Genomic DNA, 16,482 nt, shown 5'->3' with positions numbered 1-16,482 from the left:
TGGGGAGACTGGCTGGTGGATGGGTGGTGCTGCCCCTGCTATCTGCCCCAGAGACCATCCCTTCTGCCCTCCTGTCAAGACCATTCTCCACCCTGGTACTTCGAGTGCAGCAGGTGGAGGCCTACAAGAGACTTTAAAATACCCTGCAACTAACAAGTTGTGTTAAAACTCCCTAGGGTCACAGATTCCCTGGCCTTGACTTGGTATTGCCGCCACCACCCAATGCAAAATCCCTTTAAGAACCCAGGAAGGGGCACTTGAAAATTCCTTCCGGTGTGGGCACCCTCAATCTTTTTATCCCTCCCTCTGGAGAGAGGTTGGAAAACTGTAATTTCTTTTAATAGTCTGGCTTTGTGGTCTTAGGCATGCACACACAGAACCTCCTGCCCTCTAGGAGACAGGAATCAGGTCAGGGAGATAAAAGGGTGATTTTTATTAACAAAACAAAGAACCACAGGCTTGGATGGCCAGATGCAAAGGTGTGTGTGAAGGTGGGTGGATTAAAGCACAGAGAATTGCTGCCCTAGGATCCAGTTTACAAAGTCACAGTGTAAGGAGTTAGTCACATGTGATCTGCACAGAGATGTCCAACAAACCCCAGAATAAAGAAAATAACCTGATTTTGTCTGACTAAACATACAGGCTCTATCTACACTGGCGGCTTCTTGCACCAGAAATATGCAATTGAGGCTAAACGAGGAATATTGCCGAGCTTCATTTGCATACCTAATGAGACGCCATTTTTTCAGAAGAGGCTCTTGCGCCAGAAGGAGCGTCTACACTGCCCCTTCTTGCACAAGAAAAACCCTCTTGTGCAATGCCGTTATTCCTGAAAATAATCAGCATAGTGGCATTGCGCAAGAGGGTTTTTCTTGTGCAAGAAGGGGCAGTGTAGATAGCTCCTTCTGGCGCAAGAGCCTCTTCTGAAAAAAATGACGGCTCATTAGGTATGCAAATGAGGCTCGGCAATATTCCACATTTAGCCTCATTTGCATATTTCTGGTGCAAGAAGCCGCTAGTGTAGACATAGTCTCACTGTTCTACTCACATAGCTATGGTTTCAAGATTTAGTCCTTCCCTAGGCATGGATTTCACTGCATACTCCCTGCCTTGCTCTCTGGCTTAGTCTCCTAGTTCTCTTCTGGTCACACAAGAACAGGAAGGTCACTGCTTCTAATTCAAAAACCCCATGCTCTGTTTCCATTGGCTTTCCTGGTCTCCTGCCAACTCACTTCCCTAGCATTCCTGGGATTCCCTAGCACTCTCTGTCAATGGCTTTAACCTGTACAGGCAAGACAGTTAGGGTTAGGTCTCAAGAGTTAACCACCGTGAAAAGACTTTAGTTATCTGAATGGCTAGAACGCTCAGAAAAGGGTTTTACCCCTCCCATTCACAAGGTCCAGTGAAGACACCCTCTCAGTCATGCCTGGTTATGACAAACACAGCTGTGTGTGTCTGACTTGTTCTATCCTCACCTGAGCAAGGGTCTTCTGCCTCCAGCCCTGCTATGCTGGGAAATCCAGGCAGTTCTCCCAGAATGCATCAGTCAGCATGAAGCCTATATTGAGCAAGACATGATGGGGACATTCAAGCTGTTCTCCCAGGTGTGTCTACACAGAAAAGTTATTTCAGAATAATGGTCATTATTCCGAAATAACTATGCGAGTGCCTACACAGCAATTCTGTTATTTTGAAATAATTTTGAAATAATGGATGGCTTATTCTGACTTCTGCAAACCTCATTCTATGAGGAATAACGCCTGTTCCAAAATAGCTATTTCGAAATAAGGCGTGTGTAGATGTGCCACTTCTGCTATTTTGAAATACGAGAACCATTCTAAGTTATTACTCCTGGGGCTCTAAATCAAGATAACACATCTACATTAGGGAAGCTTTCCTAGGACTCATTTTGAGGCTTCCCTGCTGTGTAGACTTGCTATTTTGAAATACAGGTGGTCCCCGAGTTACGAACGCATTGACTTAAGACTGTTCGTACTTACGACCAACCTCCCATTAAGCGCATTACAGCCGGTCCCCGAGTTACGAATGCGCGATCTGCACTTACGAACAGCGCAGTCACATTTAAATGAATGGAGTCTGACTTACGAACAAATCGAGTTACGACCAAGTGTTTGGTATGTAACTCATTTGTAAGTCGGGGACTATCTGTAAGCTACTTCGGAATAACTATTCCGGAATAGCTTATTCTGAAATAACTGTGCAGTGTAGACATAACCCCAGAATACTTCAGCTGGTGTGAAGCCCTGTGTTAAAATTCTCCAACAAGTGGGAAAGCCAGGCAATTAATTCTCCCAGAATGCATCCGCTAGCAGGCAGCCCACAGTGAGCAACACATGCTGGGAAAATTCAAGCAATTCTCCCAGAATGCGTCAGCAGGCATGAAGCCAGAGCAATGCCATGGGGGATGCACAGAGAACCAAGAGTTGCGGTGAGGCTGGTGAGGACCAGTTGTGTGGCTGTGGTGCTAAGGGCTTGCCAGCAGGAAACGAACGACCAGGTGATGGGGGTGAAAGACCTGAAGATATTGCCAATTGCTGGGTGTCTATGAGCTGCCAATGGGAAAAGCAGATGCTCTCCAGGAATCCCCCAGATGTGGTGTTTTCAGTCAGACCAGGCACTGCTGGAAACTTGAGTTTGGCTCTGGTCCTCTGTAGTGAAGAAAGCTGCCTCCAAACTGGCCCAGGTGCAGAAAGATGGGCTGTGAGGAAGCCCAGGAGACTAGAGAGCCAGTCCCACCAGAGGAGACTACTAGAGCTTGCCTTTTTGGTCTGAGACGCAGCCAGCAAGGGATAAGTGTCATAGCTGTTCCTAAATCCATTGGCTAGGGGAGTTGGCAGTGTTGGTACCAAGCTGAACAGAGATAAACAGGACAAGAATCGATGGAGGCTGGAGAGCAGAAGGTTCCTACCCACTGGAGACAGGAGGGCCTGGTACAAGCTATGTCAACACTACAGAGTTTTTTTTGGAAAAATGGCCATTTTTCGGAAAAAACTTCACTTATGTCCACACTGCAATCGCGGTCTTTCGAAAGAAAATTGAAAGAACAGAGGAGTTTTTCCAAAATTGGAAAACCTCTTTCTATGAGGAAAAAGCCTTTTTCCAAAAGAGCTCTTTTGGCTCTTTTGTTTGTGGACAGGGAAGAATGAGTTCTTTTGAAAGAAAAGGAAAGAGGAAAAAGCACAGGTGCCCTGGTGCTTAAATGTGAGATAGCATCCATTCAGTGTGGACACTATCTTTTGAAAAAGCAGATCGCTTTTTCGATGCGCTTTGGCAGTGTGGATGCTCTCTTTTGGAAGAAGTTTTTTCGGAAGATCTCTTCCAGAAAAGCTTATTCTGAAAGGAGCCTGCAGTCTAGACGTAGCCACACCCACCCACAAATTGTCATGGGGCCTGAACGCATACTTTGTGTTGTAAAAGAGCTGGAGAAATATCTGAGTGGGGCTGCTCACGATGATTAGGGGCAGGGCTCACCAGTCTTGGGTTTTTTTTCCTCCCCTGGATTAGGTTTCATGTTTGTAGTGTTCATGCTTCAGGGCTTTAGCCTATCATCTGCAAGGGTCAGGAAGGGTTGTCACTCTGGTGTCTCCTGGCATTGTCTGTGTGTGTATAAATGTGTTTCCCTCTTCTGAGGGAAGAGCTTGGACACAGCTGAGATGGGACATAGGGCAGGGTGGCTGATGTGTTGAGCAGGTTTGAAGAATCCTGTCCCCAACTGTTTGCCTAAACAAATTCCTCCTGGGGCTCTAAATCAAGATAGCACATCTACATTAGGGAAGCTTGCCTTGGACTTGCCTCGGATTTGGGCCAGGAAATAATCCCTCCCTCCCCCCAGGTCAGTGGGGTGGGAACATTGGAGGTATCGGGTTATGCCTTCCTCTGTGCCATAGGTGCAGCTTGACTGTGCAGCTCATCTGGGCATGTCTCATGTAGTTGGTTTCCTTCCATGGCAAGGCCTCAGGCACGGGGGGCACCTTGGTTCCGCCTGTTCTCAGCCAGTTGAGTCCCTTATGTCAGTGGTACCACAGTCAAATGTTGGTGGTTGGGTGCAGTAGTTAGTGCAATGCAGGAAGTCAGTCTAGATAACAAGGTGGTCTCTTTTAAGCTCAGATTTGGACTTGAAGAGAACACCCCTGTTTAGTCCCTACCCCATTCCCTGCCCCCACAGAACCCCTTACCTGACCAAGGACCAAAGTCTGCACTGACCTTCCCAACTACCCATCAATCCCTCCGTTCTACCCTGCCCTCCCCATGGTCGCCTCCTTCACTTCCAGGCCCATCCACGTGGGACAGGCGACATGCAGGCTTGGGCCGCTGGAGATGAGCCAACACGTGGCTGCCAGGACCACTGGGCTGCTTCACACCTAATGCAACCAGGCATTTGGGGCCAAAGAGTTAATCCCAGTTTAGTTCATCTATGAGATTAGGATTGAAGGGGGAGGGGAGGGAGCAGGTTTATGGAGGCGCCGGGCGGCACGTGGAGTTGTGATTTGGCTAATTCCAGCGAGGCTGATGAGATTGGGTGGATTTAGGCCAGGACAGCTGTCTTCACCCACCATGACCCTCCACCTCGTCCTGCCATGGAAACGAGCCATGCAAGGCCCCGTGTGTGGAGTGGGAGGACAACTGTTCCTGCATGGAGGGGTCGATTTGCTATCAAGACAAAGGACACCTCTTTGAAGGCCCTGGTGGGCAGGTCTGGACTGTCGGACCCATGCACTGGAAAAGATGGTTGCATTGTTAACATCATAGCCATATTGCTAGCATCTTGGTGACAGAGCCGGTGTTGTTCACACATATGGTTGCTGCACTTGGTAACATGGCTGCCGTTGTTAACAATATGGCTGCTGTTCCCAATAAGGCTGCCATTATTCACAATATGTCTACTGTTCACAATATAGCTGTTGACAATATTGCCACTGTTGTTAACAATAAGGGTGCTGTTCGCAATATGCCTGCTCTTGTTAATAATGTGGCCACTGTGCACAAGATGGCTGCTGTTGCTTGCAATATGGCTGCCATGATTCGCAATATGGCTACTATTAACGACCATATTGCTGACACAGTGACAGTATGGTCATCATGCTTGGGGGTGGTGATGGCTACAAATGATGTAACATGATTTCCTGGTGATTGTCAACAGCCATCTGCCTCTTATAATGCTTTTTGATGCTGAAACAAACCTGCAGAAGTAAGGACCCACTCATTAAAGCACTAAATTGTGTAATTTAAGCACAGTACCTTGGTAATATGTCTGCCAAAGTTAAGGCTAGGGCTGCTGCTAGTGAAAATATGATTGGTGTGTTTGCAATATGGCCACCATGGTTAACAATATGGCTACCATGGTTGGCAATATGGCTGACCTTAGTGATAATTCAGCTGGCATGTCAGCAAATATGGCCACCATTGAGAACAATATGACCACCGGGGTTAGCAATGCAGCAGCTTTGGTTGGCATGGCAGGCCCAAGATGGCATGGCAGCAAGCCAACCAAGGCAGCTTTGGTTGGCATGCTGGCCCACATCAAGATGGCCTCTATCAGCCATTACAAGCCACAAAATGACCAGAACTGGCAATAGGCTGGTTGCTACTGGCAAGAGTAGGGGAGCCCTTGGATGTAAGATGGCTGCTGTCTAGTAACCAGACAGTACAATACACCTCAGTCCCCTCCCAGCTCTGGGGTTAGAATCCAGGAGTCCTGGCTCCCAGCACCCCCAGCTTTAACCCACCAGCCCCCATTTCCCTCCCAGAGCCAGAAAGAGAACCCAGGAGTCCTGGCTCTAAGCCCTTCTCTCTCCACATCCCTTTCTGACACGTCTCCTCTCTCTTCCAGACGCACCGTTTCCCTGCAGCTGTGGTAGCAGCAACCTCCCCTCCATGATGTTGGCTGTGATGAACAGACCCCTTTCTGCCAAAGGCTTTGGGCTCTGGGCCCCAAGGGACTAAATAGCCTGGTGCTGCCCCCCCCCCCTCCTGCCCCATTGTGCCCAGCACCCTTGCACTATGTCTCCTGCTTGGTTTGGCTTCCACAGGTTCCTTCTACGCCTCTCCAACCACCCCAGGTGGGGGCGGCGGCGGCGCCAGACTCTCCTACTCTGGCTCCTGCTGTTATGCTGGCCTGCTTGGGTCCACCCAGCCACTTTCAAAGTGGGGGTCATGGGCCCCTGGAGCTGTGACCCCATCTTTGCCCGGGCGTTGCCCGAAGCAGCTGCCCAGTTGGCTGTGGGGCGGATCAACAAGGACCCGGAGGTGAACCAGGGCTACTGGTTTGACTATGTGCTGCTGAACGAGGAGTGCCAGACCAGCCAGGCGCTGGTGGCTCTGGTCAACGCCGAACGCTATGCCTCCGGCTTCGTGGGGCCACTCAACCCGGTCGCATGTGGGATGGCTGGGCCATTGGGCCAGGCCTGGAACAAGCCGGTCTTCTCCTGGGCGTGCCTGAATAGGGATGCTGAGGTGGAGCGGTGGAACACCTTCGCCCGGCCTCTCCCGCAGGCCTCAGCCGTGCTCTACGCTGTCCTCAAATTTTTCCGCTGGGCCCACGTGGCCGTGGTCACCTCCCAGCAGGACCTGTGGGTGGAGGCAGGGGAAGGCCTGGCCCACTCGCTGCGTGACTTTGGCTTGCCCGTCAGTGTGGTGACCACCATGGAGGCTGGTGACAACGGGGCTCGCAATGTCCTGCGACAGGTGCAGAGGGCCGATAACGTCAGAGGTACTTTCATGGCAGGGGGACAGGAGTCCTGGGTTCTCTCCATGGCTCTGGGAGGGAGTGGCAGCTGGTGGGTTAGAGCAGGAAGGTTTAGGTGCCAGGACTCCTGGGTTCTCTCCCTGGTGCTGGGAGGGGAGTGGAGGCTGGTGGTTAGAGTAGGGGGTTGGGATCCAGGGCTCCTGGATTGTCTCCTCAGCCCTGGGAGGGGAGTGGATAGAGTGAGGGGCTGGAATCCAGGACTGCTGGGTCATGAATGGCTGGGAATGGACGCTGCACAAATTCAGACAGGAACTCTGGGGGCAACATTTCCTGGGGGGGGGGGGGGGGGGGGGAGATGTGGAATCAGCCCTCCAAGAGGGAAGAATGCCTCCTTGCTGGAGGGCTTTCAGCACTGAGGGGACTTGCTAGCAGAACTAGCAGCTGTGGGTTTGCAGGGCTCTGGGAGGCCCTCTGGGCTCTGGCCAGTCCTCTTGGGCCCTGCTGGCCTAGAGATGTGTGAATTTACATGGGGTGGGTGCCTGGATGGAGAGAGAAAGGTGTGTGTGTGTGTGTGTGTGTGTGTGTGTGTGTGTGTGTGTGTGTGTAGATGGACAGAGAGATTTGGGGGGTGGGGGCATGGAGGGAGGTATAGGGAGGTGTGTGTGTATGTGGGATGGTGGTGGTTAAAGGGGTGTGTGGATAACCAGGGTATCAAATGCAAAAAAACTGGGACAGGTTTTGGGGGAAATAGAAAACCAAAGAAAAAACTATAAGAAAAAACTCCAATATTGGAACTGTCCCTATGAAATTGGTCACCCTAGGTAAGGCAGAAGTGGGTGATAGATGAACGGACAGAGAGAGATGCGTGGGGATGGAGAGACAAAGGCCTGTATGTGTAAGGACAGATGGATAGATGGGGCAGTGGGACGGGGGATGGAAGGAGGAAGGGAGGGATATGTGGAGATGGATCGATAGAGGTGTATGGGTGGAGGGACAGGTGGATGGATACACAGAAAGGTGTGTGGTAGGGTAGATGGATGGATGGGAGTCTGTAGATGTGGGAATAGATGAATGGACAGATAAGAGAGATGTGTGGGAGAACGGATGGAGGAATAGACAGAGTTGTGGAGTAGATAGAGGCCTGTGGAGGAAGGAAGGATAGGTAGAGGTGTGGAAGGGGCGGATGGACAGACAGGGATGAGGGGAGGATGAAGGTGTGTGTGGGTAGATGGAAAGACAGATGGAGGGACAGAGGGGAATGGGGGTAGATGTATATACAGACAGGGGTGTGTGGGGATGGATGGCCAGATACAGCGGTGTGTGAGGGTGGTGGATGAATGGAGGTTTGGTGGTGTGGACGGAGTGTGTGGAGGGGATGGATGGACAGATGGAGGGAGAGATAGGGAGTTGTGTGTGTGGGGTGGATTGATAGGTACATGGGGGATGGGAGATGGCTAGACATAGGGCTGTGTGTGTAAGGACGGGAGGATAAATAAGGCAGTGCAGTGGGAGACAGAGGGATAGGTGTGGTGGACAGAGGTGTGCGTGGGGGGGTGGAGGAATGGACAGAGGGAGAGGTGTTTGTGAGGGTGCATGGATGGATGAAGGGATAGACAGGTGGGGGAGGGATGGATCCTGATGTCCTGGTGGAAAGGGGAAGCCCCTTCTCAAATCGTGAGAGGCCACAGACTACTGGCTTGACCCATTGCTCTCACCTCTGGGTGTTTTTCATCCTTCTGGTGTCTTCCTCCCCTCCTGCATTCCCTGACTGCCCCCTCCCCACGCACAGTGGTGGTGATGTGCATGCACTCGGTGCTTCTGGGTGGGGAGGAGCAGCGCCTCCTGCTGGAGAAGGCAGAGGACCTGCGCATGACAGATGGCACCTTTGTCTTCATCCCCTACGATGCGCTGAGCTACAGCCTGCCCTACCGCCGGACGCCCTACCCCGTGCTAGGCAACAACACCAAGCTGCGGCTGGCCTATGATGCTGTGCTCACAGTCACCATCGACGCCCCTGAGCAGAGCTTCCGCGAGGCTTTCCATGATGCCCAGCAGGCACATGAGCTGCCGGCTCACCTGGACCCTGCACAGGTCGGCTCCAGCTGCATGACCCTGGTCTTGACCCTGGCAGGGGCAGAGAGATGAAGGGGTGGGGACTACGACCAATGGGGAACCAGGTGGTAAAACTGTGGTCAATGGGGAGGGGAGATGGAGGTGCCTGGCTGTGGCCAATGGGTAGGTGGCATGGAGGTGCTGAGCCATCGCCAATGGGTAGGTGGGATGGAGGTGCCAAGCCATCGCCAATGGGTAGGTGGCATGGAGGTGCTGAGCCATCGCCAATGGGTAGGTGGGATAGAGGTGCCAAGCCATCGCCAATGGGTAGGTGGGATGGAAGTGCCAAGCCATCGCCAATGGGGAGGAGGGATGGAAGTGCCCAGTTGCAACCAATGAGAAGAAAGAAATAAAGTGGTGGCCAATGAGTCAGCTGATATATTGATGTCACCAATGGGGATGCAGAAAGGAGTCGCATTGGCCACGGTGGGGTCAGCTGGCATCCAGCCACAGCCAATAAGGATACAACACTGGAGGCCAGCTAGAAGACGTGTGCCAAAATCCAACCCCTGCCCTGCTCCCCCTCTGCCCTCAGGTGCACCCACTCTTTGGCACCATCTACAACTCCATCTACTACCTGGCCAAGGCGGTGGAGCGCACGCGACAGGCTGGCCGCTGGGTGATGGGCTCCAGCATTGCTGAGCACACCCAGGACTTCCAGCTGGAAGGCTTCTGCCAGCGGCTGGCAGCTGACCAGAACGGTGACCCTGTGGTGAGCTACATCATCCTGGACACTGATGGCAAGGGGAACCGGCTTTGGCCCACCTACAGTGTGGCCACAGGGCCCGAGGGGCTGCGCTTCATGGGTCATGCCATCCACTGGCCCCACAGCTCCAGCCCCAGCACCGACTCGGGGTGCTGGTTTGTGCCAACTACCATCTGTTCTGGGGGTGAGTACTCGCCATTCGTCCACCAGCCTCCCTGCTTGTTCCTCCTTGTAGGCATTGGGTCCATCTATCTGTCCATCTGTCTGTCCAGCCATCAGTCCTCACATCCATCCCCATGCACAACCATCAACTTGTCTCTCCTTCCATTCATTCCCATACATACTCATCCACTTGTCCATCCATCCATGTGTCCTCATATACACCCATCAACCTAAACATTCACCTGTGACAACGCACACCCACTTGTCCATCCATCCATCCATCCATCCATCCCCTCTCCCCCACACACACCTGTTAATTTGTTCATCCGTCCTTCCCTCCATATGGATGCCCATCCACCTATGTACCATCTGTTGGTCCCTCCGCCCATCCCCATGTACACCTGCCTTTCCATTTCTACTCATGCATCAAATGGTCTGTCTCTGTCCCATTCCTGCTTGTAGTGAAGGATTTTATTGGCACTAGGAACACAATAGACTGGCTATTTTTCTTTGAGTTGATCTTTATGGTCTGGACACAAAGCCCCCTCCCTTGTGTGACATAGACTCCATACTGATCCTACTCCTGGAGAGTTTCCTTTGGCTGGCGCCTGTGTTTTTGAAGCAGGCGATTCATGGCTCTGCGCCAGCCGTGAATTCTTCAGGTGGCCATGGATTTGCCCAGTTCCATGGGGGAGACAAGAGAGTCCCTTGAAGGTATTGGAGGGGGAGAGGAAGGGGGTTGGGACATGGGAACCCCTTTGTAAGGGATCGTGGGGTAGAGGGGAAACTGAGGTATTCCTGTGTGGTTTTCAGGGGGGAGAGGGAGGGCCGATCCTGAGTGGGGCTGGAGGAGCTGGAGGCATTCCCTCCCTTCCACTGTTAACCTCCCTGCCCCCAATCTTCCTCCTCCTCCAGGGGTGGAACCCAGCTTCATCCTGCTCCTGTTCATCTTGGCTTTCAGCTTGATCCTGGGGGGAACAGCTCTTGCTTTCTATGTCAGGTGAGTGCTAAGGAACCCCCATGCAACAGCCCTGGTGCCAGCAGGGAGCAGCTTGTCCAGAAGGGCCCTAGTGGGCAACTTCCTGCTGTGAGTGAATGGTGTCATTGTCAGCCATGTTGGATCCTGGCCCTTCCTGCTGTGGATTAATGGTGTCTTGTCTGGTGTTGCCACACCCCAGTGCTCAATGTGGGATGTTTTTCTCCCCATTTCCCAAGACGGGCTCCTGAGGGCCTTTCCTAGCAGTTAGGGGGGCAGCACAGTGGCCCTCCCATTACTTTGGGGTCCCCCCCATGTCTCTGTGTTTCTGCGCCTTGCAGGCGCCGGATCCTGCATGCCCAGCTCATGAAGGGCCCTGACAAGATCATCCTGACTATGGAGGACTTGACCTTCATTAACACCCAGAGCAGCAAGAAAGTAAGAGGCAGTGGGAAGGGGAAAGGATAGGAACTGCACTGGGGCCAAGGGGCAGAGGCTCTCCAGGTCGATGTGTGGGGTGGAGCTGGGGAGGTGGGTCATAAGAAGGGCTTGGGGGTCAGGATGGTGGGGCAAAGCAGAAGGCTGCTGACAAGCAGGGTCACAGATCAGGCCAGAGGGGGGATGGCCATGGTGACTGGGTGAGGGGTGTTTGGTGGTGGCGATCCGTGGGTCAGAGGGAGAGATTCCCCAATCCCCACCCCTTGTGAGGTCAGAGATGTCAAGTGGGGGGTCACAACCAAGAGGTCAGGGATCAGACACACCCAGCGGAGTCATGGAAGTCATGCCCCTTGGGGTCAGCAATCACAACCTAGGGGGGGAATCACAGCCTGGAGGTCAGGGGTCATGTTCTTAGGGGTCGAGAGCCACACACTAGAAGTCAGGGGTCAGAGACGCGGTCATGCCCTTGGGGTCAGGGGTCACATCCGTGAGGTCGGGGGTATGAGAGGCCAATGGGGGATCAGTGGGCAGCAGGACTGGACCCCGGGAACTGGGCTCAGCAGTTGTGGGCAGGTCAGAGGCGCTTAGAGGCCCCCTCTTCCCCACGCTGGGCTGACACACTACCCCCTCGCCCCGGCAGAAGGTGGACGACAGCCACACCAGCCTGGCAGGGAAGAGCGTCTCCGACATGAGGAGCTTCAAGAGCCTGGCAGCTGCTCCCGACAACACCAATGTGGCTGTAGCCCAGGTAACCTTCTCCTGGCGCCCCAGCGCCCCTCCCTCTGCGCTGGGGCGGGCAGGTGGCTCTTGGGTCAAAGGGCAGGGCCCCAGGGCCCCCAACCCTGCCAGGTCAATACCCCAGGCACTGCCCCCTGCTGGGCAAATGGCCTTTTGTGTATAAATACCCCAGGCACTGCCCCCTGCTGGATTCATACCTCTCCTGTATAAATACCTTGGGCACTGCCCCCTGCTGGATAAATCCCCCCCTGGGCATTGTCCCAACTGGGTCAATACTCCCTGGGAATTGCCCTGACTGAGTAAATATCCCCTGAGCATTGTCATCTGGTCCCCCTGCTGGGTAAAATTCCTGGGCATTGCCCATGGCAGCCTCTGCCAGGTATATACCCCTTCCTGGGTAAATATCCATGAGTAAGTATCTGCCTGGGCTTTGCTCCCTCCATGCCTCCCTTGAACCCTGGCCTCAGCCCCAGGGCAACGCAACCAGCCTTGGGACAACTCTGCTCCCCACCCCTATTCCTCCAGCTGCCATTCTTCCCCCACATCTCCACCACCTCCCAGTGTCCTACTGGCATGCCAATCCGATTGCCGCCTGCTCATTGCAGACCTCCCCTCCTCTGCCTGGACGAAGGTGACCCTCCCTTGCTCCTCCTCATCCAACCCCTTCCCCCCTGCTGCCGGCATTCAGGGAGACCCCCACCGCATCCTCCTGCCCTCCTCTTGCCACCACCTTGTGTGATTGACAGCTGCTTCCTGCCATCCCTAGGGAGATGAGAAGCAAAAATGCAACAGCCACGTCCCTTTCCTCCTCCTTTTGTTTAACAACCAAGGTCTAGTGGCAGCCGTGCAGGTAAGCGGCCAAAGGCTGCCAGGTGCTGCCTTTGGGCTCCCGTGTCCTCCCCCATCGGCTTCTTTCATTCCTCCCTTGCCTCCAGATTTCACTCCTTTCGCAAGGACAGGAGGGAAAGCAGCGGCTATGGCACCCGCTAGCCGCCCCCCAAACCTCAGATCTGCCCCCTCCCTTCCTGCTGAAATCAGGCATGCCACCGCCGGGCCTGGTTTCAATCCCCCTGATGGGCATTGCAGCCATGAGGTGGCCAGACCATGTTGTCCACCCACCGAATCCACCTGCCCCTGCAGAGGGGGGGAAGTCTCCCTTTGCGTGGGGGTGGGTATTTTGATTTTATTTTTTAATTAGAAGATTGACCTGGGTCCTTAACGCAACTAATTTTTGTTTTGCTTTATTTAAATCATTGCTCTGGGCTGGGGCTGGGGGTGAGGGGTTCAGGATGCAGGCTGCCATGGGGAAGGAGGACTACCCCAGCCCTCTGTCACTGCAGCAGCTTGGGACCAGGTGAGAAGCACCTCTCCAAGGCTGCTGCAGCTCCTGCAGGTGCAGCTGAGGGAAGGGGGCATGTTCCCTGGCAGGGGCAGGTCCAGGTTCCTCTGCCCCCTGTGCGCCCCAGCCAGAGTGAGGAATGCAGCAAATTGTGCACTTTCCATTGGCTCCCTGATGAGGGGGATCAGCCAGCAGTGTTTGTATGAATTGGGGGGAGAAAGCGTCAGCCTCCCCAGCCTTGCCCTCCCTAAAAGGCACCTGGGAGTGAGAGGCTCAGGACTGGGGCAGTCCCAGATGGGGGGAGGGGTGCACCTCCAGCCAGCTCCCTTCATTTGCCTGGTGATTCTGTCTCTTTTCTCTTTGGTTTTATGAGAACTAAGCAATCCCATTGCAGGCACATCCAGGCACATCCCGTTTTCCTGGCACAACCAAACCCTGACCTTGCTTTAAGTTATGATAAGAAGACACTCTGTATTGAATCTGGTGGTCCTAGTTCTTAACGTTTAGGAGGAGTTCTTGAACAAACAAGCACACAAACAGACAGACTCACTCTCAGTCTAAAATATACAATAGATAGAGTGAGACATGAGAATTTCTCCCAGCGATGCATCCGGTGTGCTGTAGGGGGTGCCATGGGGAGGTGGGAGTTGGTCTTACCATTGGCTTTCTAGGCTCCACCATGCCAGGCACTGCATCAATTCTGGCTGAGATCTGGGCCTCATTGTGTTGGGAGCTATGTGGACCCTGATGAGATCTGGGCCAATGTCCCCTCCAATCTTTTTCACCCATGTGTGGAGCTTTTCTGTCCATGTGCGGAATAAATTTTTGTAAGGTCACAGAGACATGTGTGAATGTGCACTACCCATAGAAAAAACCTACCTGTGGGCTCTGTTAACCATCTGGGCAGCACTGGAATCTCTTTTGAGTGGAAGCACAAGTGCACAGCTTACAGGGAATGCCAGTCTGGGACCTCTTGTGCCAGGTGCAGTATGTTGGAGCCAGGACTCTTCGGATCTTTCCCAAGGTCTGAGAAGAAATGGGGGCAGGAGGGTTAGAGCAGGGGGTGGGGATGGGAGCCAGAGCTCCTGGATTCTCTTCCAAGCTCTGGTAAGGTGGGGGAGGGGGGGGAGAGGGCTGTTGATTAGAGTGGGTTGGGGAGGGGCTGGGAGCCAGGACTCCTGGCTTTTCTCCCCAGCTCTGAGAGGGAAGTGAGAGCTGGTGGTTAAAGTAGAGGGCTGGGAGCCGGAACTCCTGGCTCTGGGATGGGAGTGGTTTCTAGGGGCTAGAGCAGGGAATGTCTGGAGCAGTGAGGAACAGACAGCCAAAGGTCCCAGGGCTGTAATCGTAGGAGGCAGCCCCCGTCCCTCCACTCCATACTTGCAGCATCTCTGCTGTCATCTCCCCACCATTGGAAGGCCTGTTTTCCCTGCCTTTTGCATGGATGCCCCTGCTGGGACCAGCTGGACACCATGAGACAGGATGGGGTGTCTGGCTTCTGACACTGCTGTTGGTTTAACAAACCTGGCTGGTTCCAGTCCCTTCCCCACTTCAGCTGGCTTCAGGTTTCCTCCACTCGCCTGGCTCTGGGGTTACGGGGGTGCTTTTCCATCTCCTTCTCTAGGGTGACTGGGTTTGGCTCAAGAAGTTCCCCGGAGACAAGCACACAGACATCAAACCGGCCACCAAAACCACCTTCTGCAAGGTGAGTGTGAATGACAGCAGGTGAATGAGTGTCATGGCTCCGCTGAGACAGGAAGCACTCCCCTGCCTGGCCACTGAGTGCCGCTGCTGCTCCGGGGCTGGGACTCACCCTGTGCAGTCCCCTGCAGGGCCAGCCACCGGGTGCTGCTGCTACCCTGGGGGAGGGCATATTCCCTGTTCATGACCTTGCCTGGCTATGGGGTTTCCCTCTTCTCCGTCCCAGCTCCGGGATCTGCGGCATGAAAACGTGAATCTCTTCCTGGGCTTCTTCTATGACTGTGGGGTGTTCGCCATCGTGTCGGAGCACTGCTCCCGTGGCAGCCTGGAGGACCTCATCCGCAACGAGGACATGAAACTCGACTGGATGTTCAAGTCCTCCCTGCTCCTCGACCTCATCAAGGTACGGCGGGGAGCGAGAAGGAAGCCTTAAGAGGCTTGGGGTGAGGAACTGGACCTGGTGGGGGAGGATCCTGGGAGTCTGCAGGCAAGGGAATTGAAGGTCATGGGACATCGGCAAGGAGGTGTGTACGTGTGTGGGGGAAGGTATCCGATTTCAGGGATCACCACCCAGAGGGGATCCGGTTCAGATGACAGATCTGCTGAGAGATCCACTCTCAGATCTGGTGGAGTAGGCCAGGGAATCCAGCTGCTGGCTAGGATCTGCTGCTCCAAGGGTGCGGGGAGGGGATGTCATGGCCATGTGGTCCCGGGGGGAACCCCCTTCTGTGCGACAGCCCCTTCTCAGGGGTCCAGTCCAGTACAACAGCCCCTTCTCAGGGGCTGTTCTCTAGGGGGTTGAGCCCCTCCTGGGACCGTGCCTTTCTGAGCCCCCACCACGCCTGCCCCTGCTGCGTGGGACCCCTCAGTGAGTCCACTCACTCTGGAATCCGGGCGCCTCCACCCTCGGAAGGCACAGAGCAGCCCTGTTCTCCAGTCCGGTGCGACTCTCAGCCAGCGTAAAACCAGAGGGTTTATTGAGCATTGAACACAGAAAAAACCTCAGACCTGCAGTCCTGGCCCCCCACAGCCCAGCATGTCGGAGTCTCCTCTGCAGCCAGGTGGGCTCTGCCTGCTCCCCCTGCCCAGTCCCCCTTTCCCTGCCCCAAAAAAACCCTCCTTATATCGGAGCCTCCAATATCCCTTTGCAGAAGCTCCTCTCTCCTCCTTTGTCTTGTGTCTGGGTTACCAGTGTCACCTGGGTCCCTCTCTCCTCTCCTCTCCTCTCCTCTCCTCTCCTCTCCTCTCCTCTCCTCTCCTCTCCTCTCCTCTTCTCTGCCCCCCTGCCCATCCCCCCCTTCCTCTGCCAGAGCCAGCTGGGCAGGTCCTTGGAGTCTTCTCTCCACAGCCCATTGTCTTCCCACTGGCCACATCCTGCAGTCTGAGCTGGGTTTCCAGTTGGAGGGGGATTTATTTTCAGGGAAATCCCCTTGAAGAGTGAGTCTGCTGCTGCTTCAGGCTGGGGTCCTGTCAGGCAGAGGGCTGAGCAGAGGGGATCTGTGGGGATCCCAGGAGAGGTCTCAGGAAGGGATCCTGATGCTTAGAGCACTTGCTGGAGGGGATCTGCTGGGAGATTCAGGAGAATCCACTCAGAAGAAGAAAGGGAT

At 54.2% G+C, this 16,482-nt stretch overlaps 1 protein-coding gene across 2 annotated transcripts in view; it reads left to right on the top strand.

The window, feature by feature from the left end:
• Window positions 1-965: 965 nt before the first annotated feature.
• Window positions 966-16,482, top strand: part of GUCY2D (guanylate cyclase 2D, retinal) — a 29,212-nt gene continuing 13,695 nt past the window's right edge. Inside the window, exons 1-9 of one of the 2 annotated variants that reach the window (XM_075908184.2) lie at window positions 966-6,730; window positions 8,496-8,797; window positions 9,354-9,708; window positions 10,602-10,686; window positions 11,004-11,100; window positions 11,741-11,848; window positions 12,605-12,688; window positions 14,799-14,879; window positions 15,102-15,278. In XM_075908184.2, coding sequence (XP_075764299.2) covers window positions 6,022-6,730; window positions 8,496-8,797; window positions 9,354-9,708; window positions 10,602-10,686; window positions 11,004-11,100; window positions 11,741-11,848; window positions 12,605-12,688; window positions 14,799-14,879; window positions 15,102-15,278 — 1,998 coding nt within the window. In that variant the 5' untranslated portion in view covers window positions 966-6,021. The remainder of the gene's footprint in view (window positions 6,731-8,495; window positions 8,798-9,353; window positions 9,709-10,601; window positions 10,687-11,003; window positions 11,101-11,740; window positions 11,849-12,604; window positions 12,689-14,798; window positions 14,880-15,101; window positions 15,279-16,482) is intronic. The other variant, XM_089772464.1, reaches the window with a different exon arrangement.

This window comes from Pelodiscus sinensis, chromosome 22 (assembly GCF_052426305.1).
Source record: "Pelodiscus sinensis isolate ZL-2025 chromosome 22, ASM5242630v1, whole genome shotgun sequence".
Taxonomy (NCBI): domain Eukaryota; kingdom Metazoa; phylum Chordata; order Testudines; family Trionychidae; genus Pelodiscus; species Pelodiscus sinensis.
Note: the sequence above shows the minus strand (reverse complement) of the source record. Positions and strands in the feature narration are given on the sequence as shown.